Source organism: Centroberyx affinis, unplaced genomic scaffold, assembly GCF_046629955.1.
Source record: "Centroberyx affinis isolate AG114_WGS23_722 - 3 ecotype Tasmania unplaced genomic scaffold, CSIRO-AGI_Caff_v1 ptg000122l_1, whole genome shotgun sequence".
Lineage (NCBI taxonomy): Eukaryota > Metazoa > Chordata > Actinopteri > Beryciformes > Berycidae > Centroberyx > Centroberyx affinis.
The window spans coordinates 557,744-580,717 of record NW_027278823.1 but is presented as its reverse complement, the minus strand read 5'-3'; the positions used below and the strand labels follow the sequence as shown (position 1 = coordinate 580,717).

Genomic DNA, 22,974 nt, shown 5'->3' with positions numbered 1-22,974 from the left:
TCTTGTATCTCTGCCTGTGTCTGTGCTTTGTTCATTGGACTGAGTTATCACACTCTGGCCATGCTAGGAAAGACGTAAGTGACTTAAGTTATGAGTGCCTCAATGGACCCTGTGCATATAGCAGACATTACACCATTTTTTCATACGTGTCCATTGTTGCAAAGAGCCTAAACTTTAGGCTTATTTCTCACTCAGAGTGTTCATAGTTCATAGTGTAGAGTAGAGTAGTTGAATATTTACATCGGGGTAGCCATATGGTTTCGCACTAAAAAGGTTAACTTATTAGCAAGCTGGCAACCTCTCCACATAGTAAAAGTAGGCTAATTCTTTACTGGACCACAACCTTTTAAAATATAGTGTACACCAGGCAGAGGGTTAACAAGGTGTAACAAGAGTTAACATTAAGCTGTGACTGGAAATTTGGTATTTTATTTATTTTCCCTTTGTCAAGTAAGCCTGCAAATTTCTAATGCTGTTTTTTTGGTCACTTATGCGCTTATGTGTATGCTCTTATCGAATAGTTAAAAAAGAGGGACGCAAAAGGATATATTCTATATGTTCCAGTGAAACTGGAGAATTTTCTTTTCAAAGGAACTTCAAATTAGGTGTATGAATACCCTCAACAAGACTGTACTGTGCCTGGGAGACTGAATGGTGTTCTCCAAGGTTCTGGTATGCGTTATGAACACGGTCCATCGTTACGATACAACCATTTATGCCCTTTCTAGCAAGGTCAGACGTGTGTGCTCTGCCGTGCAGCCGGTGAGGCGCTCAGGAGTAGAAGGTGAGCACACTCTTGTGGTTTCCTCTGATGAGCAGGGTGGGTGGAAGGCTCCTGGTCAGGACGTCCAGCCAGGCCATGTAGAGGTAATCAGAGACGGACTCCTTACGGGCGATGGGCATGCTCCTGCAGAGGGTGACGGTATAGAGAGAATATTAGGCACCAGGCACTTAAATTGACAAATTGTAAGTTTTACTCTGAGTTCAATTTAAATTAGCTACTTTTTAGTTTTACTTAGGTGGATTTTTACACCAGTACTTTTACTTCTACCTAAGTAAAATATTAGCAAAGCAGAGAAAAACCCTCTAAGGTCATACTTCAGTTGTATACAGAGAATAAAGTCAGCCCAGTTCTATCAATGTAGAATAATAATAATACAGGACCTGATAATTCATTGATAATACAAAGATCTCTACTTACACAATGATTAGATTGGCAGATCTAGAGTTTTCCTGAAGCAGCTCATTCAGTCGCACCTGCAGGTTGGTCTGTAAAGCAGGAGAAGTCATTTTCTCAACTGTATGCTTCACAATCAATGAATCCCACCCTGATTATGGTGTGAAACCCTCAAACCAAACTAATATGTAATCTTATATGTTGGCAATATGTAACATCTGGTAACCCTTTACGTGGATAGTACAATGTTGATACTTAACTATCAGGTGACAAAAAGTAGATTAAAGTGTCACTATCCTATCTGGTGCATCTTTCTACAGACTATGTAACTGTAACCCTGACCTTAGCCTAACCCTAAACCTAACCCCATTTTTAAAACTAACCCTAACCCTAACCTGAGCCTATCTCTAACATTAACCCCAGCCCTAAGATTAAACCTAGCCCAGATACTCAATATCTATAGACTACTTTTCACACAATTGTGATTATCACTTGAAACTCAGTAATTCTTTAGTGACACATTATAGTCCCTTGATAGGAAGCTGAGTATCAACATTGGACTATCCAAATAAAGTACTTGACCTAAATGACCTAAAGTCTTAACTGAGCGTTGGTGGTTTTACCTTCTCTTCGAAGGTGTCCAGCTCTTCGTCAGTGATTTTCCAGGGATACTCCTTCTTCATGGCCTCAGCCCAAGCGGTTTCTTTACTGTCCTCATGCAGACGGAAGGGCTCAATCATGTCCTCAAATGTCTTCCAGCTGGAGGAAAGCAGATAAGAACATGAGCTGATTTTGGAAAATGCTCATTTGTTATCATGTTACATGCTGATCTTGTCGTGATGAAATTGTGTTATTACTGTTGCCCCCTCTGGCCCCCTGTCAATATCACACCTGAGCAAAATTAGCGTAGTTACCTGTCAGAGCTGGGTTTGACATGGATGTCATCAATAACATTGATGTCACTGCAGTTAATTCTGAATTTGTCCAATAGAGACTTCATCCTGCAGGAAAGAGAATCACACTCAGATGATCGTGATACATTTTTAGTTGAATGTTGCAAATTATTTTCAGTTAAATGTTAAAGAACAGCTCAAGTGATTTTAGTGGATCATGAATTTTGATATCTGGTCTTTAGATTTTACCATGGCAATATATTTGCCCACTTTAACTTCCATCTATTAAAGTACAGTCGATCATGAAACATTAATTTGTTTTTGTACTCACTCCTGTTTGTCCAGCTCACTGCGCCCAGGCTGCCCTGCAATGAAGATCCTCAATTTACAGTCCTTCCACTTCTTCCTGGTGGTGAGGATGTAGGGCAGCAGCAGGGTCAGACCTGAGAGAGAGAAGCTGTTTGTTTTTTATCATGAAACAGATGAAACATGTTGGTTTCATTATAAAGGTTTTTGTCTTTATTTGTTACCTCTGCCAAGGAGGTTTTGTTTTTGCCCCTGTTAGTTTGTTTGCCTGCCTGTCTGTCAGCAGGATATCTCAAAAACTTTGATATCTCAAAAATGGATTTCAATGAAATTTGGTGGACAGGTTGGCCTTGGGCCAAGGAACAATTGATTCGATTTTGGTGGCGACCTGGATCTAGGATTCCCACCATTAGACGATTAGTGTTTTTTTAGCCATAACTAACAGAGATACAGACTTAATTCCAAATCCTCAGATTATGTTTTAAGGGTCAAGAAATCAATTTAATTTAAAAATTAAGCGATAGGAAGGATGTCTTTGGGTGTCACAGCAAGTAGGAGAATTGTTCAGCATTGGCGTTTCGCTCTGCGAGTGCCTGCTGTCTTCTTATTCAGATTTTTTCTATCATAATGAATGTTTTATTTAATCTGTTGGTTGTCTGTGTTAGTATCAGAGAGGATGTGATGTGTCTCTGTATTTGTCTCAAGTACAGTATATGCGTGATACATGATAGAAGTGTGCCTAGGGTGATCAAAACCTACCTCCATCGTCAAACAACCACCACACATCAATGGTGCCTTTAGGCTGTTTCTTCTGGAACCGAGTGCTGGCCTCCACCAGCCTCTCATTCATCACGGCAACCTGCGGGGATGGGGGGGCGCACACAGACACTGCAAGTGAGAGAGAGAGAAAGATAGAAGGAATGAGAGGTGATATAGAGGGAGGAACAGTAGGAGGGAGTTTAATGCATCGAAAGAGGGTGGAGAGTTGAGTTGGATGGGAAAACAAGCACAAAACAACATTAAGAGCTGACGCTACATCAGCAGGAACAGCCAGCTCCCAGGTCTAATGTTCCAATGAGTGGGATGCAGAATGCATACTAATGTCCATCACAGTCTCGCCAAGATGCAGTTCAGTGGAGTGTGTGTGTGTGTGTGTGACAGAGAGACTGAGACAGAGTGTGTGAGAGGTTGCTGTCTGGGTTAAAGGGCTGCTCTTAGAGATGCTCTTCGTACTGGAACGAGAGGGACCATATTATTGGATTACATCTTTAGAGGGAGCACTTGATTAGATTACGCCTCGATGGGAGGGTAGAGAAGTTTCCAAAAAAGCTGTGTGTCGTTGGTTTCATTTGTTAAATGTGCTCTTCTATTCTAGGAGTCAGTGGGAATGTGTGTGTGAGTGGGAGAGAGAGAGAGAAAGAAAGTCAGAGATCTGGTGTGTGTGAGAACATTTCTCCTCCTCCACATATTTACAGATTATATTGATGTACTGATGGAACACTGTGGACTCAATGTACTTTGAATCACTGCAGCCTATGTGAAATTTCAAGTAAGACTTTAATGAACAGCTGCTGATACCTCTGGTGGTGAGCACTTGTTTGGACGACTTCCTGGACTTCCTGAACAAGCCTTTTCCTTTTCCTCCATTCGGTGTCATCTCTTTCTCCAGCGTCTCTTGCTCCTGTGCCGCCTTCAACATCTCCACTAGAGGGGAAAAACAGCATGTTAGATCAGGCTAAGAGTTAAACTTCGAACCAGCCTTTTACTCGTCTTTTCTAACTCCATTATACAGTGTAATAAATGTATGTAATCATGATTGTGTTGTGTTACTTTATTCGTGATTCTTTGTGTTATTGGAGATTTCTGCAGAAGCTTTCTCTATCAATCATTTCAAACAGCAGTAATTTGGTAGTTATTTTATCATCTTATCTGATTGCTACCTGACCTTCATAAGATACTTTGTATGTAATCTACAGGCCAAAGTGCCCTGCCTTATCAGTGTTATCATAGTCACTTGGTCTGGGCTGTCATGAAAGCTGACACACTACACACTTCAGTTTGTTAAGAGTACTTCTGTTTTTCTTAGAAGTTATTTAGTAAAAACTATCAGAATTCTGTTTCATGAATTCCCACATAGTAAAGCCAATTGTTTTTTGTTTTGTCTTGGGTTTTTTTTGCTGAGAATTGATGCATTTTGTTTCTATGGTGAAAGACATCAGCTCTGCTCAGAATCTCAGCATAGCTGTCCATATGTGATTAATGTGGTGTTTCTGTAGAAGGAAAGTTTACTGCTTGCTTTGTAATTTTGATGAAGTTGTTTGCTTTCACAACAGTCTGGCCTGGTGTAGTTCTCTTAGACGCCTATTCTAAACTGCAACAAACAGCTTACAGATGAAACACTGCCCAACCCGAAAATTATTTATTGGATTAACCCATCTGCTTACATCAAGACCCTCAATGTAATGTAATATAATATAATGTAAAGTAATCAATAGGGATCTACACTATAGCATGGCCAATTCAATTATACCAGAAGTGAGAAATGAGTTAGCCTTCCACCTTATCTTCATAGTCCTGCCTCCTATTTCTAAACCAAGGAAGTATTACATTATCTAAACTGCAGATCAGTCTGAAAGGCCATGCTGCAGCTCATAGGGACTAAAAGGTCTGCAGTGACGCTATAGGGGCCTGAACTAGGAACAAAATCAGTTCTACAACTAATAAAAATGTTCACTCATAAACTGTCAAATATTTTGGTGGTGCTATTATTGCTAGGCCTGACAGTACTGTGTGACAACAAAGTGTGAATCATGAGTTAAAATGCCTTGAGGCTATAAAAAGAGGCTGTAAAAACAACAATGGAATTAAATAGATAGAAAACATTGGAGAATGTGACTGTATTTTTGTAAGGATGGAATTAAAAAGGTGGAAAATCTACTGTATATCTGCAAACTTGACATTCTAGGAAAATGGTTGATTAGGTCCTTTGAAGGTGACATTTTGACAATAAAATACCCAAATATTGCCCCTATGGCCATCATTTTGTGTGAGCAATGAATGTGAATCCAGTAAAGACTATCCACCACTCACTTTATATTTGTAACATTATTTTTAATGGACACCCACTCACAGTATTAAGCAGCACACTCCAGCATCCACCCCATTAAGGCCAGACACGGCTGCCCTCTGTTTATATTAGAGGAATCTACTGTAATAACATTTTTACAATGCGCCATGAAGTGTTAATGAAGTGAAATTCTAGGAGCAATGGTTGTGAACTGCACACTTTGGTTATTGAAGAAGGATGAGGTGATTACTAATGAGAGAAAATAAATAACAGACAACATTTACAGAAATTGAAGCAGACTAATAAATCAATATATTTATTGCAATGCAAGTTTAGATAAATCAAATTTGTTGGAGCAGTATGTAGAGACTGGCAGTCTGATGCTATTGACACTAGAATCAATCATTTATATACACCAGACATTTATTTTAAAAGAGACATCCTGCAGATGTGCTACTAGAAATCATTTGCATAATGTCATATCACAGATCTTTTTTATGTGTTCACAAGTGGTCTTTAGCGATTTTATGAATACCAGTGAACTTGGTTGAAATAATTTATGCTCTCTTGTCAAGACCAAATCAGCGTCTTGCATGATGTACTCAAGCGACACCAAAATTGAGTTAAGTAGCTTATTGTTTTGCTGTTTGTTACTGCTGTTGCCATGAACAATAGCAAAGTATAAACACCAAGACTGTGTTTGTAGAATATTTAATAAAAGCTAATTTGTGTTAGCTGTGTTCACATGGATGGAGAGAGAGATTTTCATACTGACCTTCAGCCTCCACAATGTGAGTCATGTCCAGCCCCTGGCCCATCCTCAGCACCACCGTCCCATATTCAAAGTCAAATGCATCACTGACAAACAAGAAAAAGTGAATTAGAACCACAGATCAACATAACATGAAGCACTTCTATATATTTTTAATTATTTGATAAGTGATTGTTATTAGTTTTGTGTGTGTGTGACTTACTGCAGCACTCCCACGTAGCTCTGCACTGCCTCTGCGTCAGTCGTCCTCCAGTCTCTTTTGAAGCCGATCATTAAGGTGTTGGGCTTCAAACGACCCAGACCAGCGGCCTATAAGGAAACGCACAACACTCATAACATAAAGATGCAACATTAAACCGGACTGAGCTCTAAACCAGGGCAGCACAGACACCATGCATCACTGGGGCTGTAAAACCTGGTGTCCTAATTAACAGGAGAAGGAAAAGAATCTCCAAAAAGCTTCAGAATGCCCCAGACGAGACGGCTGTGAAGCTGTTTTACTGCCACAAGTTATGGCCAGATCACTCAGCAGATCTCCCTCTGTCTGCAGGGCCTCATCCAATGCAGTGTTAATCAATTATAGCTTTTAATCTGCCGTGCTGTTTGAAGTAAGCAATCCTGACAATGAACCGGGGCCTTATCTCAAGAGTGCGATAGCCAGAGCCATAAGACCGTTCTTCTCCTGCTCCTCATTAACTCTCTCCTCTTCTAATGGCCTGGCCAGATCTCCCAGACTGGTCCAGGCCAGAGTCAAAACAGAGCAATAGATACTCAGTGTTGGGAGGAAGAATAGGGTCAATAAATATTGTTCCTGCAGTATTTAAAGCAATATTACACTTAGTTTTAACATAGGGGTTATTGACCGCACTTGACCGCAATGAACACCAGAATATAAACAATTCCTGTTTGTAGTGTTTGAATGAGCCACGAAAATATCCTGAAAATTTACATTTAACACATTTGTGAACAGATTCAATAACATATCCCCCTTTTAAGACTACAAAGCAGTTTTTGGTCCGTTGTCATTTTGCATTTCTATTCTTGGTTTACACTAAAATTTGTATTTAAAAATAAAATCTCCCCCCTCCCCCCCAAAAAAGTCTCCCAAACAGGAACTATCTCTTCTAAATGGTATCCCTCCACTATGTTCTCTTCTATCAATAAAAATGCTATTTGGTGAAATTATGTTCTAAAACGTTGGACCATAAGTCAACTGAAAATCACAGTAGCGGGATCTGTTGTTGAATCTGTTCACCAACGTGTAAAATGCAAGTTTTCAGGCTATTTATGGCCTCAATCAAATGAATGGGAAGTAAAAATCAACCAATCTCGTCCCAGCTGCAGCCAATCTTGGTGAGTAGTTTATATTCTGGTTTTCATGGCGGTCAAGTGCTGAATAACCCCCATGTTAAAACTAAGTGGAATTTTGCTTCCACTTAGTGTCTCTCTGGAATAAAATCAAATCATTTCCAAATAGCAGTGTCTTTAATCTTGTAAAATAAAAATGATTTGTAACAGTTGATTTTTCTGTTGTTTTTCTTTTTCTTTTTTTTTTTTTCAGTGTAAGAAATGTTTGCTAATTCATGACCATGCTAACCTGCAGCAGGCTCTCTGCTCCTTCCCTGAAGCTGTCACAGGCCACAGCGGCGTAAAATGCCTTGCGTTTCTTCTTGTTAAGCCACAGCTGGTTCTTCTCCATGCCAGCGTTCATCTCTTGAAGGACCTCTGATCTCGGGCCCTGGAGAGGTCACAACATGTTTGGGTCACCGTATGTCATAACAGCTGTGTGTGTGTGTGTGTGTGTGGTGTGTGTGTGTGTGTGTGTGTGTGTGTGTGAGAGAGAGAGAGAGAGAGAGGGAGAGAGAGAGAGACCACCCACCACCACCTCTTTCATATTCAGAAGACATAATTGACCCTAAACTTTAGTCTAGGGTATCCAGACAGTTGGCATTTCTCTCATCCCCACTTGATATTAGCTTGAATAACTTCTGCATGTGAAACTCTGCACTCTGCACAATTTTAAGTCACTTGATGTGGAAATCTCAATTTGAGTTGAAGGTTGAAATTTGAATAAAGATTTGGGATTTGAGCATGACTACGCGCTGCTTTTGTAATAGCCATTTATCCATGGTTTTGCATTTACAAATCATGAACGTCAATAAAACCTTACCACAAACACCTCACAGGTAAGACAGAGGCCATAGTTCTTAGAGAAGGAGTTGGCCAGGTCGAGGAGAGCTGGTCTGGTCCTTGCTGAACCAGTCAGTACCAGCATCTGAGGCCTGGACAAAGGAATAGTATGTTACAATGCCACATAGTATCTTAGAATATACATATTTTGCGTAATATGCTACCCATAGTTAGGCGATACACCGCAAAAAAACGTCCATCTTAACAAGTTATTTAGTCTCATATTCAGCCATCAAATCTTATTTTTGTTAAACCAAAAGAAAAATTCTGCCAATGAGGTGAGATAATTTCACTTGTTTTAATGCAGTTTCACTCATTTCAGAAATTTCCTAGAAAAAAGTCAGAATAAGGCAGATTAGTGCACTACAAACAAGTGAAATAATTTAACTTACAAGAAAATTGAAATTTTAGGACTTGGTAGTTGACTAAATGACAAAGATGGGGATTTTTTGCAGTGCACACACGCTTACCTGAAGTTCTTGACATGGTCCTCTATCCTAGACAGAGACAGAGTATTGTTGACTGCGCTCACAAATGTCACCGCCTGTGTGGATGAACCCCAGTTCACATCTAGAGAGAACAAGTGAAACAGGTGAGTGCTACCGTTCATGCTTATATGTGTTTGTGCGTACACATGCACACACACGCACACACAGCTCACCTGGCTTCTTGACTGTGACATAGAGGTAGAGGAGGATTTCGATGCCGTACGTGAGGAGAGCAGCCCACCAGTTGATAACAAACATAACGGCACAGCAGAGCAAAGCCCCCAACAGGGAAAGCCACATGTTGTAGAATTTATAGGCTGGTCTCCATCCTGGGAAAAGCATCACAGAGAAACGACAAGTAACTTGTATTTTTCCCATGCAAATCAGTATTTTTCAGGAATTCTCTTCAGGTGCCATTTAATTGATACTAGTGGAGTGATTTGCCATTCTGCCTTGTTTCAAAATATTCACACTTGTTTCTACACAATTCCTGAGAGAAGTGAAACTTCATTGGAAACATGAGGAATTATTTCACCCCACTGACAATTTGTCACTTGTAAGACTTTGTAAGATGGATGTTTCTGCAGTGCAGCTGTGGAGACCTACCTGGAGACTTGGCGTAGGAAGCATGGAAGCAGGAGAAGTTGATGAGAGCGTACGATGCCAGGAAGAAGTTGGAGATGATTGGAGCGATGACGTTCAGATCACCTACAGGGAAGCAAACCAGGATCAGATTCGAAGATTTAGTTGAGATTCTCCTACACTGCGACACAAATATCCACCTTAACAAGTCATTTAGTTTACCTTATGTTTCTTAAATCAAGTGGAATATCTGCCAATTGGACAACAGCAAACAGTAAAATTATATCACCCCATTGGCAGATTTTTTTTCCCACTATTTATGTTAAAGATTTGAAGACTTAATACAAGACTATACAGCTTTTTAAGATGGATATCTTTTTTGCAATGCAAAGAAACTATGGACAGGCAGACAGCAATTGAACTGACCAATGAGAATGAAGGCCACAGAAATGACGAAGGTGAGGACATAGCCACGGATTGGCTCGTTGTTCTTGCCATGACCCTTGGCAAAGAAGTGCAGGACCTTGTAGATGTTGTCTTTGCACAGAGCCTGAGGAAACACAGAGCCTAAGTTAGAGAAGGATTATTGCTAGCCTTCCTTAGCTGGTCTTCCGTCAGTGCAGATCTCCTCTAGACTTTTTCTTTGCAATCCATAAAAAGCGGTGAGTTCGACTGACCTGGAAGACTTTGGGAGCGCTGACGAGGGAGGCCAGCGCTGAGGAGAGGGTGGCGGAGAACGTTCCAGCAGTGATGAGGGGGCCAAACCCTGATACCATCGTCATCACCTGGACCAGAGGTGAGGAGAAGAGAACACAGTGGGTGAAACTGTCCCCTTTATATGCGAGGGAGGAAAGCAGTTATAACAACATTTCAGGCTTGGATGCTGCGTACCTGGAAGTTGTTCATCGAGCCAAACTTGCAGTCTGTTACTGCGCAGGAAGAGAAGTTATAGCCCAGGTTACAAGCAGCTACTGCTGGGCCTTCACACACTGGTCCCATGGTGATGGTGTCATTGATGTTTCCTGTGGCGTCACGGACAACGCTGGCAGCTGACCAATACGAGAGGAGAACAGACAGTGCTTAGGAATGATTTCTTGAATGTTGAAGAACCAAATTTACAGATATACTGTATTTTCTCCTACTTGCATGTGTTATCAAGACAAATGTGAGCTTGCTAATGCTAACTGTGATAAATGATCCCTTCAGGTGCACATAGACTATGCACATGTGTCTAAGTTGGGTATTGCTGCATCTGCTAATAACTAAGGGAGGCGGGGCAGTCCTCTAGTGAGGTACTGTGATTTATAGAGAAAGCACGACTGTAAAAAGTGACTGCGAAGTGCTAAGTGCTTCAGAATAAGGTCCCTAAGGTTGAATTTAATTGAATATTGTACTTACAGACACAGAGGGCCACAGCCAGGTAGGTCACACCGGTGATCAAGATGGCCAGCAAGGTGCCTTTAGGAATGGCTGCTTGGGCATCCTGCAAAACAACATACATCTGCGTTAGAACAGGTCATATTCCAGTTATCACAGTGAAGATGAGGAAAACAGGAAACCTTTATGGCAGAGTAGTAAGGAGAAAAAAATATGTTCTTCTAAAAATTAAATAACAAAATGTCAACTAATGTGAAAAAGGTCTGTTTCATATACATAATCCACTCAAAGTGCAAAAACAAAAATGCATTACTGTGTTTTTTAAACAATTTGATTTATTGCTGTGCAGGTTTCCTCTTTTGCTCTCAGCCTATGGTTTAGTAACCTACAGGAGCTATTGATTCCTATTCATGCTTCTTCTGCTGCAACCTCTATTTTCTTAAGTTTGAAAGTTACCTTCAAGTCACCAGAGATGTTGGCTCCAGCCAGAATACCCGTGGCAGCAGGGAAGAAGATGGAAAACACGGAAAAAAATGACTCTTTGTCTTGAAAGTTTGGTGGAAAGTTCTCTAAAAATATTTCCGCTGTGCAAGAGAGAAACATGAGACAGAGGGAGAGAGAGTAGGATGTAGGTGAATATGTCAAATATTAATCCTTTTGAGTTAAGTTGAATGTTTTTCTTTATGAAGATTGTCTCTGTTGTGTCCTTACAGTTGTAATTGAAGAAGCCTTTGGATTTCTTGTCCTTGGTTGCAGGAATGAATGTTCCCACAAACACGTTCACTATGGCCACGAGCAAGACGATGAGCAGAATAATCTGCGCCTGTGGGGACAGATGAAAATATTGTCTCACAGTGGATTAAAGTTACAGTCAGAGGTTTTACCTCAGCAGGCTCTCTGATTAGTGAACATGCAGCATCATGCACATCTCTCACCTTGGCCTCCCATTCCATTCCAGCAACTGATATGGCCAACAGCAACACCACTGTGATGCATCCAACGATCCTGATGTCATTTAATTCATCCACCATGAGGGCAGAATTCTCCTGGGAGGGACAGTGACAGGGTTAGTGGGAGTAAAATACTTAATTAAAAGTAAAAGTTTTAGTATTAGAAGTAGAATCTACTTAAGTATCAAAAGTAAAAGTACTCATTCTGAAGAACGGTCCCTTTCAGAGTGAGAGTAAATTATTGATGCATTAACCTGAAAGAAGTATTTTAATGTTGTAGGTGGTCCAGGTGGCGCTAGTCCATATACTGTTGGGGAGTTTAAACTCTAACAATGCAACATATTTTATGAGCTTATTGTATGTTTTGAATACGAAACCTCATTCTGCAAGGTATCTAGTAACTACAGAACTACTGAAATGTAGTATGAGTAAATGTCTCACAATCTCAAGTGGAAATTTTGAAGTAAAGTACCAGTACCTCAAACTTGTGCTTAAGTACAGTACTTGAGTAAATGTACTTTCTACCTCTGGTACAGTCAGAAATTTGGGAATGGGATGTCTTGAGGGTTCCTGCGTTCTACAGACAAATGATCAGTAAAACCTCACGTACTTTGAGTAAGTCCACCACGGTCTCTGCAAATCCCACCACATACATGGCTACAGCAACCGCGTTGGCAAAGGCAAAGATCAGACCGATGGAACCGCCAAACTCTGGGCCCAGACTGCGAGATATCAAGTAGTAAGCCCCTCCTGAAATGACACAAGCGCGTGCACACACACACACACACACACACATACACACGCGATGGTGGATGATTAATCACCACGTCACTGGTTCATTGACTTAATGTCAGGACAAGTTAAGTGTGCTGTAAAACAGAGAAGGCTTTGGGTGGTGACATCTCGGTGCAGTTGGGAACCTTGTGTCTTTATCTGCACAAACTGTCCTCCTGGTCATTCCATTGTCTCACTAAAAGATTTTATGTCAGAATGAGTTGATGTTATCTCAAGGTATATTCATTTATAATAAACGTTCAAACTGTTGGTGTCAACTAGAGTGACTGTCATTGTTATATGAGTAGGTATTAGCTGCCAGTGGATTATCTAATAAGATTACAAAATACCTGTACAAAAGGTTCTCTTTCATGAGTTGAATTCAGTTTTTTCTCTGCTTTTCTACACTACCAGTCAAAAGTTTGGACACACCTGATTGAATGTACTATGTTTTTCATTATCTTAAAGCCATTTGATCTAAAGGCTTATGCTTAAATGTTTGAAATTAGTGTTTTAGACAAATATAAATAGTGAAGTTGATGCCTATGTATGCATTTCTTTCCAAAGCCTTTGCCTCTCCATCAAGGCAAAGGGCGGCTACTTTAAAGAATCTAAAATATAAGATAGTTTTGATTTGTTTAACACTTTTTTGGTCACTGCATAATTCCATTTGTGTTGTTTTATAGTTTTGATGTCTTCACTATTATTCTAAAATGTAAAATAAAATAGTAGAAATAAAGAAAAGTGTGTGAAGTTAACCATGCTGTGGTGTAGGTTGACATTGTCTTACCTCCTCTGACAACTCCATTAGTGCAAATGGCTGACATGGATAGGCCTGTGATAGTGGTTACCACACAGCTGAGAAGAATGACCACAATTCCCAGACCTGCAATGCACACAATGAACAGCTCAAAACATTTGTTTTTTTCATTGCAAGTTAAGTATCTGTACTGCAACCTAGCCAGGTGTTATATTTGGGTGGTCAGTCATTGGCCGCGCACTAAAACATTCTTGTTGTGAAATAAAGCCCTCCTCCCCAGAGTCACCTCAAACACCTTGAGAATAAAAGCGCCGCTGTGAAGTGTCCCAGAGGAGCCGTTCTCAGGACTAATTGTGCCGGGAGGCTGGAGGCTATAAGTCAGAGCAGTCTGCTGTACCGGGGCTCTACCTGCTGCCTGCAGCTTTCTCTGCTTCTCAAAACCATTTAGTTACGCTCCGTGAGCAAAAGCTGGTGCCGATCGATAGGTTCTTAAGCAATGAACACATTCATAAAGCCACACACACACACACAACTTTCTCTCTCTCTCTTATACACACACACTGTTCATAGAGGCTTGGCTCTCTGAGTAGACTATCAGCACGGTGAATTCATTATGAGTGCTTAGTAAGGTTAGTTCAGTTGAATCTGCCCCAAGTCAATCACTCTCTGCTGATTAGTGGAGGATTATAATCCTTGTCTCTAGTCCCCAGCAGCTCGGATGTGTCACAAGCCAAACATGAATTAGAGGAAGCTTACAATATATTGTTAGGCATATAGTATGTGGGTGTGATGTATAGTGACTGTATATTGGATCTTTGAGTATACATAAGTGGATTTATCAGATGTGTTGTATGTCATTAATGTGTGTGATGTGCAGAGGGTATGGTTTCATTAAACTAAAAGAGATCCAAATAATAAAAACAAACACGTTGGACCAGGTGGTCTGGCTAGGGAAATCACAATGGGTTTGCTGATGGAGAGGGGAGATTAAATGTCCTTAGGGTTAGGGTTAGGTCCCTGTCTCACCCAACCCACCCAACACCTGTCTCACTCACCCCAGCCAGCCTGTCCGAACACCCAGGACAGACGGATGAACAACATGACACCCCAGATGTTCAGCATGCATCTCACCTGTGGAAGACAACAACAGACACAGAGCTCGGTCTTAAGTCTAAAGTCTTTAGTTAGGGTCATGACTCATTGTTTCAAATGAGGGGTAGAAAAAGGGGTTATGTTGATAAAATGCATATCTTTGTATACCAGATGGCGATGTAACTCTGGACTACAGTGGCAACCCAGCTTATCTGAATAGTTTGTCATAAGGGACAAATAAGGGACAAATAGGGGCACTTAGAGTGACCAAACAGCATTTCTAGGTGTCAGCAGAAATGATTAGCCAGCAGGGTTACTGTGTCAAGCAAATGGAAAGTACTCCCAGGCTCTGGTCTTGTAAGTCCCACTGGGTCATGCTGTGTTATGCAGGCCATACAGAGCCTCCTCTGGCCGGGCCACAGTTACCCAGAGAGACCCTGCTCCTATAAAGCAGGGGGAGTCCACCATGACCTAACCCAACTCACCAGGACACCCTTTATCCAGCCAAACTTTACTGCTCCTTTGTTGGTGTCGATGGGGACGGCAGACTCCAGATCGTCAGAGGGGGTCCCTTCACTCCCCTCCCCGTCATCCTCCACGGTGTCTGGCACCGAAATTCCTCCATTCTGCTGGAAAGAAGGAGAGGCAAATACAAGCAACAAAAATATGTAAATGTGGCTTGATAGAGGAAACACTGATTAGGATGTATCCATTTGCCATTTAGCATACATTAACATACATTTCATGAAAGTATGAAAAGAATGTTAACAGAGCATGGCTATTATATGGAGATGAGTTTTTTGGGTCAGAGCAAAGTCAGTGATTTCTGTCCTCAAATTGACAAGAGGAGATACAGAGTGTCCTTGCATGTGGGGTGTGTGTGTGTGTTTCTCCCGCCTCCTCTGCAATGCACAGGAGAGAACTTGGGAATGGAGAGGAGCCCATGTGGTCTGATTCTGATGAAGATTGATAAAATGTTTGCAGAGACATTACTGTGTGCCTGTCCTTGAAGACGACACTTTCTATGAGAGATGAAAGAGAAAAATGGAGAGAACAAGACAAACCTAATTTTAACTTTTACGAAGATGAATATTGACCGTTAAATGAGTCTCAGCTGACGCCTGTGCTTCTAGTCTGATTTAGTGCAACCTCTCAGTTGCATCTCGTTTCCATTTACTGAAAGAGAGAGAGCGATCAATGATTTGGCAACAAACTGTAGTTACCATAAACCAAGGCCTTTTAGTGGCACTTGCTTGGAGTTTGTGATTAGAGCAGATCATTCTACTGAGTCATGCACATCTTAGACTAGTTTCATAAAGGTGTCAGGATCATTCATTCATTGCAAATGTGGATAGCCAAATGTTAATGCATTAAATGTACCATAGCCATTTTCAGTAGTTTAAATTACACAGGCTAAAACAAAATTGAGTCTGTTTTTAGGCAACTAAACTATGAGTAAACCATATTTTATTTAGCTTACTTTACAGGAATTAGACAATATAGGCTTGGCTTTGGCTATGTACAGCCACTTGCTTTGGATACCAATTTTCCCAGAATAATTTGGGGATCCATTTAAATCAGCCCATGACCTGTCACTGGTTCCTGGCCAAGAGTTTAAAAACTGCTGCTGTTAGGGATGTTTTTGTTTAGATGTTGATGAGTGGGTGGTAGATGCCCCCATACATTTATGCTTTCTTAAAAAATATGTTTGCTATGTGTTGCTATGTGTCTTAAAGTGGCGAGATAAAATGTTTCCTTCATTTTCTACTGCAGTTCAGAAGCGCTATAATATGTTTTTAGTTCAGTCGGGTCTAGTCTAGTTCAACCTATAAAACACAAATGACCTATAACCTCATCTCTTTTGCAACACACAGCAATATAAAGGCCTAATAAAAAAGCACTAAAACTCTCAAGTGTGTCAAGTGCGTTGATTACTGTTTATTTTTAGCAATTCTTTTCGGTGTCTTTTCTAGTTTTACAAGTATTTAGGTGAAGTGATTACGGTTGAATTGCGGTCGATGAAAGTGATGACAACATGTGAAGGATGTATGAATGATTAGACGGCTATAAAACACCTCATTTCACACACTTTTGACTATCTCGTCTTTAACCTCAGTGAAGTGACTGTACAGCTCAAGGCCAGCCGAGTCTGTTAGAACAAAGACGGCTGTTATAGAATCAATGAGCTGAATCTGAGAGTCGGGGAGAAAAACAGGTGTGAACCGCTTTCTGCAGGAGGTGAGGCGAAGGACACACAGGTGTGAGAGTAGAGGAACAGGGATGCAGACAGCGTGTTACAGGGAGAGCAGAGCAAGAAATGTGGGAACGTGGCCATGAGTGACAAGGATCTGCATCAACCAGGAAATTTATCAACCCTGCAGAAGTGAAGCATTCTGGTCTACTCACATTCAACATCAGTTCTCCCTCTCTCTCTCTCTCTCTCTCTCTCTCTCTCTCTCTCACACACACACACACACACACACACACACACTCACTCACCTTCTGAAACACATCGTGGAGCTCCTGGAGAGACGGTCGGACGGCCCGGTGACCACTCACGCTGCCTGCGTTGCGGTAGAAGTCAATGTTGGGCACTCGGTCCAAAGTGTCATGACCAAAGGCGCTGACCACTGAGGGCCGGACCGCCCGGTGTTCCCCGTTAGACAGGCCGTTGCTGTTGGTCCCAGAGAAGGAGGTCTCGTCATAGCAAGGGGGATCGTCCCCGGTCCTGTCATAGGCTGCGTTGACATTCTCCCCTCCGTTAGACTTGTATCTCTCCATCAGGAAAGCTGCAGGCGGTTCTCAGATCCGGTCAGTACAGGGTAAAGCAGCACTGTGGGTCTTTAACCTTCAGTCATCCAACAATGTTTTAAAAGACCAGAACTCTGTGTGGTATGGTTATCCTTATTTATTGATATCTATATAGACTAGTGTATCTACTATGCAGCAGCTCAATAGTTGAAATCGCTTCTACTACTCTAAGCCTGTTGTGTGTAGGCTCAGTTTGCCTCTGATGGCCTACCTTTATACCCTGCATCCCATGGTTGTATATTGGCAGGCAGCTATTGGCTAACTCTCTGGATCAACCCTCAGAAACCTGAACGAGGGGTGTCAGATATGTCCTTGCTCCATCCTAGGGGACACAAAGGCATTGCTTAACGATTAACCAAGTCATAAACGCCAAAGGAGAGATAAAGGCGTTCATTGCTTTAGCTCTGGAGAATTGATTACTAATATTGTTGTCTGAAGTGCAGGGCAACAGCACATGTTGTTCTGTGGTGGCAGTTTATGGGGCTACGGTTAGTATTTCCTCAGAGCTGCGGGCCCTTGGGATGAATCATCAGGAAAAAGCCACATGGAAGTGTGGAAAACTCACAATGACCATGCAGGAAAAGTTTCAAGGTTACAGACTCTTAATGATATGCTATGACTGCGGCAGAAAAAAGATATGTTAATAAGGGACGATCCTTATGGAGGACAGTAAAAACTAATTTCATAACAGACATATCATCAATAGAACACTAAGCCACCATGACGGAAATCGTAGTGTCACAATAGTATACTAACCAAATACTGGGCCCCATAAAAGTTACACAAGTGATTCAACAAATGTTATCTCTTGTAATATTCTTGGCCACAATGTACTGAGAGGGGGAGTTGTTGGAGTGAGTGGTACAGTAGGCATGGACATATTCAGGGAGAAAATGAGAGTTAATATGAGACCATGGTTTACGGGAACACGCTGGAGGCACTTCTCTCCAGCCACATGACTTCTGAAGTGCCTTTAAAAGACCTCTTAACAGGTAAACTTCCTTATTACTGATATACCGCAGTGATTTATGCACTCAGAGTGAAAGGCAGCCTAATGACTTTGTATCTGACCTTGGTTATATTACAGACGGAGCGAAATAGTTCTGCACGTGTCTCTAACTGCAGATTAAATTGAGGTAATTGATGGCACGATGCCGATCAGGTTCTATCCCATTGAATGAGAGTGGTTCAAAGTTGCTACAATGTTGTTCAGGAATGACAATGACAGTCATGGAGAATATGGAAAATTTTCCACATGGGATGTAATTGCTCCTGCACTGCAACTCTTTCTCCTCGTGCCTCGGTCTCACCTCTCCAGCACGATCAGAATGCAGCAGACAACATTTTAACTGGTACTGGTGATACTATATATCCCCGGTTTTAGCAAACACACATTATCTGTCAGTTGTAGAGATTATTTTAGGATTTTAAGTTTAAAGCACAGCTAGGTCTGCTCCCTGGCTACACTGCAGACCACTTAATCTCCTGTGAACCACAGTGCAGCTAGAGATCCTCAGGCAGGACCTGCTGACTGTCCCACAGTCTGGACTCAAGACTGAAGGTGATCGCTCTTTTGTCATCAAGGCCTCTAGACTGTGGACCACACTGCATGAAGCATGGCAAATTCATAGTATGCAAATGTACTGTCATCTTTTAAAAGACTTCTTAAAACACACTAAATTTCACCCACTTTTAAATCTTGTGTTGTTTCCTTCTGTAGTTGTCTCTTCTTTATGTTTACCATGAGATCTTTATCATCATGCTTTCTGTGAGATCTTCTCTTGTATGCATACTAAATAAAAAACATTGCCTAGCAGGCATGACTTTGTTTTGATTCATTCTTATGCCTATTAATACCACAATTATTAGTAACAATATGCAATATGTTATGTTTTCATTTTTATTATTATGTTTTAAGGAAATATGGATCTATGAATAGTCAACAAAAGGATATCCAGGGATAACAAGGAGCTTGTTTAATTGCAAGGCCTCATTTAAAATCAATTACAAATAAATTATTAATCATAAGTGTTTTATAATCATTAGTGACTGTTATAAAACATTAATGATTGACTAATCCTTCCTAACTGGCTTTTAGAGGTGTTCATCATGGTTGAGGCCAAGCCTAAGAGCCTGAACAGCCAAGGTCCGATCACCTTTGGTCTTTAGCCTGGACTTCAGATGGCTGAAGATCGCAGGTTGTGTTCCAGCTCCTAAGGAGTAAAACAAATATAGCTAGGAGCCAAGCATAGCAGAGCCTTGAAATCAATATGGTAATATGGTTCTGTCACCTTTGCCATTATCTTAACAGCAGAATTCTGCATACTGTCTACTCAATAACAATAATAATAAATCAACTTTATTTGTATAGCACTTATCTACAAACAAAAGAGTTTACAAAGTGCTTTACATAAAACAGTAATAGACACAAGCAATGGAGCAAAAGAAAGATGAATAAATAAAAACACAAGGGTCCAAAATAATTATTAAAAAGATGAAAAGAAAAAAGATAAGGATAAAAAGAAAAGAGATAAGGTGCTTAGTCAGGAAACAGGGCATCCCACTTTAGTAACTAACACAACATATAGGCTAGTATACCCACCACCTCAACCACCTAACTGTACCAGGCTATTGTTGGAAAAGTACTGTACAAAAAGCAGCTCCTGAATGATTATTACAGTATTTTCTAGGACTGTTTGGATAGCTTCGCTGATAGAAGGGCTATTGTATCTTTTGGTCTTATCACAACAAATCAAGGACGTAGCTTGTGAAGTCCGAAGACCACAGGTAATAAAATGAATGATTGATAATCAGTAATAGCTAAGGTTCATAGTACAGAAAGTACAGAAGATGCATTGGCCCTTTACTGTATAATGAGGGTCCTAAGGTATCACCGAGGTACCCTACTCTATAAATCCTCTTGCCAATGATATGATGTGATTAGATTACAGTGGCTTCATAACATATCTGGTCATTTTCTTGTTCGAATCAGAGCTTAGGCCTATTGTGTGTCTATGAGTGCTGTAGCTATTTCCTCTGAGATGTTAAAATAAGAAAAATGACTCATGTATGAGGCAAGAAAGGAGACATGAACAGTTGCCCAAATTGAATGAAAAAGATTGAAGGAGATCACTGAGAATTCCCTCAGTTTTATTTGTAGCTCCAATTCAGACTAGATGCAAAGCTGCTTCCCCCGGATTCCTTCCCACATCTTCTCTGCATTGTCAGAGAGGGGAAGAGTGATTTATGGGATTGGACTGAACTTTGAATGAGCCGACACACCACCTGACTTGGCATCCTGAAATATAAAAACGCAATGGAAACCAGATACATCTGTTAAAATTTGCTAGATTTATTGACAACCTCTTTTTACAAGTCGGGTTGTTTTTTCCTTTAAGGTTAGTGGGGTTGTAGGTTGAAGAGCAGAGACCAGCAGAGTGTGCTGCCCTCTGAAAATAGGTCTGAGATAAGGATGCAACATAGGTGACGGACATAGAAGGAGATAAAGAGGGGGAAATGGTGCAATAATTGCATTCCTGAGGAATTATGTGTGTTGAGGGAGGTGTAGGTGGTGAAGAGGCAGTGTGGCCAGTGAGTGGCAGGCTATGCAGAGCTACTACAAAGACCTGTCTTATCACCAGCCTGTCAATGTATGCCTGTCTTTCTCTGACCGGCTGTCTCCCTGTCTGCTACTGCACTAGCTGCTCTCTCTCTCTCTCTCTCTCTCTCTCACTCAATCACACGCACACACACACACACACACACACACACATTACAAACCCTCTGTAAGAATCTACCCCTCCCAGTTTTACTCTTCCCACTTTTTCTTTACCTCCCTTTCTTCAAGTATCTCTCTAGCACACTTTCTCTCCCTCTCTCTTTCTCTCTCTCTCTCTCTCTCTCTCTCTGTTGCCGCAGGGATGTTGGACAAATAGATAGGACTGGCAGAGTTTAGAAGCAGAGAAGAAAAAAAAATGGCTTGATATTTCCATCTTGAGAGGAATGATTTTGAGCCTCTGCTATTTGCTTTGGCTGAAATTGGCATCCCTAGACCATCCCTGCAGCGTCTGCTCGGTCATTCCTCATTTCTTACAAATGATTTCACATTAAGTCATTTATCATTCAGCATGCTCTTTAGATTGCAATAATCGAGTGACACAGAAAGCACAGATTTGACCAGCAATGATTAAAGTGAAGAAAATCTATTTATTTCACATGATTGAATCAAATCTATATCAATGAGAAATTTCTACCACCAGCTGAGAAAGCAACAGGTCAGGAGACATACACACTAATCTGTCATCATGATATGCCACACACACACACACACACACACACACACACACTCACGCATACACTCACACACAGGTGCTCTAATGTTTCTAGATGAAGGCACATAAACCCATAGAAGGTCACAGTAAGGCAGATTCACAGCACTAAGGAGGAACCATAGACCGTAGAAATTAGCAGAGGAACGCTAAAGACTTTGACCAGTCTGAAATGTTACAGAGTCTCTGTTTAGGACGGTCTTGTCTTCCTCTGTCTGGAGGGAAGGGAGCAGGTGAGGACGAGTGAGGATGGCTGAGGATAGGAGGAGGGAGATGTTCACGTGCGGTGCTGACAGACATCCCACCCTCATTTTCTGTGTGACCTTTTCCTCTGCAGGCAGGTAGTGACAGTTTCTCCTTGTCATTAGAAAACTAGCAGTGCTGAGACGACAGTCCTTCCTGGTTTCTAATCCTTCAATATTCTCTTAAAGAGTTCTTCGGCTTGATCGCATCAGCCGATCTTGACACAGACAGAACACTAGACAGCCCATCAATCAATATTATCATACGCCTTCTGAGACAGATACTGTAAAAAGTTTTATGGGAATTTTTAACTCAAATGTGTAATTTTGGCAACATACAGTATACCATCATTCACAGACAGCAGCGGTACAAACTCTGAGAGTTGTTTTTGCATCATTTGGAAACAGTAACACCATATGTAAATCACAGTTTGTTCAATTGGCTCTCACTGCATGACTACAAAAACAAGACACCGTGGAAAGGACCAATCTGTACACACAGCAGCAGTATCCCTTTGGATCACCAACAGATTGGATTTGATTAGTTCACAAAGCACTAGTTTGACATAATACCCTGTTTCCATCCATGTACATTCTTGTGCAGAACAGCTCCGCTGTGCAGAGGTGAAACCAATCTGTTTCCCGTTCTGAGTTCACATAATGAATCTTGTCCCTGAGACTTCAAACTATGTCTGAATAATCCCCTTGCACCCTAGTTCCCCACCCTATCCCCCAAGCGTTCACTTCTTCCTACTTTATCATCTAGAGACATTCAACTTTTAGGTATGGGTTAAAGGGAGCTTCAGCCATTTCCATGTAAATGGATGAGTAGAAATGCACACCCACTGGCAGAAGGGCAGAGAATAGGACACAGCATCTGTCTCACACTCGGTCAGACACACACAACACCAGCCACATACAGTATGTAGATAGACTCTACACTGGCTCTGAGCTAACAGTGCACACACATTGAACAACATACACAGCTTCAGTCTCTTAGTTCGGTCCATCACAGAGAGAGGTTTTAATGATGTCTGGGTGTCAGGTGCAGTAGCTGTGCAGGGCTGTGGCTTGTGTGTGTTTGCATGTGCATGCGTGTGAGTGTGTGTTTATGGATTTCTGTATATGTATATAAGAACATCTATGCGTGTGTGTTCCCCCTGTG

General features: G+C 41.3%; 1 protein-coding gene across 1 annotated transcript; it reads right to left on the bottom strand.

Annotated features, from left to right (window-relative positions):
- Positions 1-771: 771 nt before the first annotated feature.
- Positions 772-17,209, bottom strand: slc12a1 (solute carrier family 12 member 1). Its single transcript, XM_071528742.1, has 26 exons — positions 16,928-17,209; positions 14,914-15,057; positions 14,392-14,467; positions 13,367-13,462; positions 12,413-12,552; positions 11,788-11,898; positions 11,564-11,675; positions 11,309-11,436; positions 10,874-10,958; positions 10,367-10,524; positions 10,153-10,260; positions 9,902-10,025; positions 9,500-9,601; positions 9,067-9,222; positions 8,876-8,975; positions 8,386-8,497; positions 7,813-7,953; positions 6,418-6,524; positions 6,219-6,301; positions 3,955-4,080; positions 3,136-3,264; positions 2,402-2,513; positions 2,092-2,178; positions 1,801-1,936; positions 1,202-1,269; positions 772-907 (listed from the first exon to the last, which is right to left on the bottom strand). The coding sequence occupies exons 1-26, from the start codon at positions 17,207-17,209 to the stop codon at positions 772-774; spliced, it is 3,159 nt and encodes a 1,052-aa protein (XP_071384843.1).
- Between the last annotated feature and the right edge of the window lie 5,765 nt (positions 17,210-22,974).

What these genes read in the sequence shown, in the direction of transcription:
- slc12a1 (XM_071528742.1), bottom strand. Translation starts at nt 17,209, where the DNA reads ATGGAGAGATACAAGTCTAACGGAGGGGAGAATGTCAACGCAGCCTAT. An exon ending in ACATCTCTGGTGACTTGAAG is followed by an intron (nt 10,959 to 11,308) that starts GTAACTTTCAAA and finishes GTTGTTTTGCAG; the next exon opens with GATGCCCAAGCAGCCATTCC. An exon ending in TGGACACCTTCGAAGAGAAG is followed by an intron (nt 1,270 to 1,800) that starts GTAAAACCACCA and finishes CCTGCTTTACAG; the next exon opens with ACCAACCTGCAGGTGCGACT.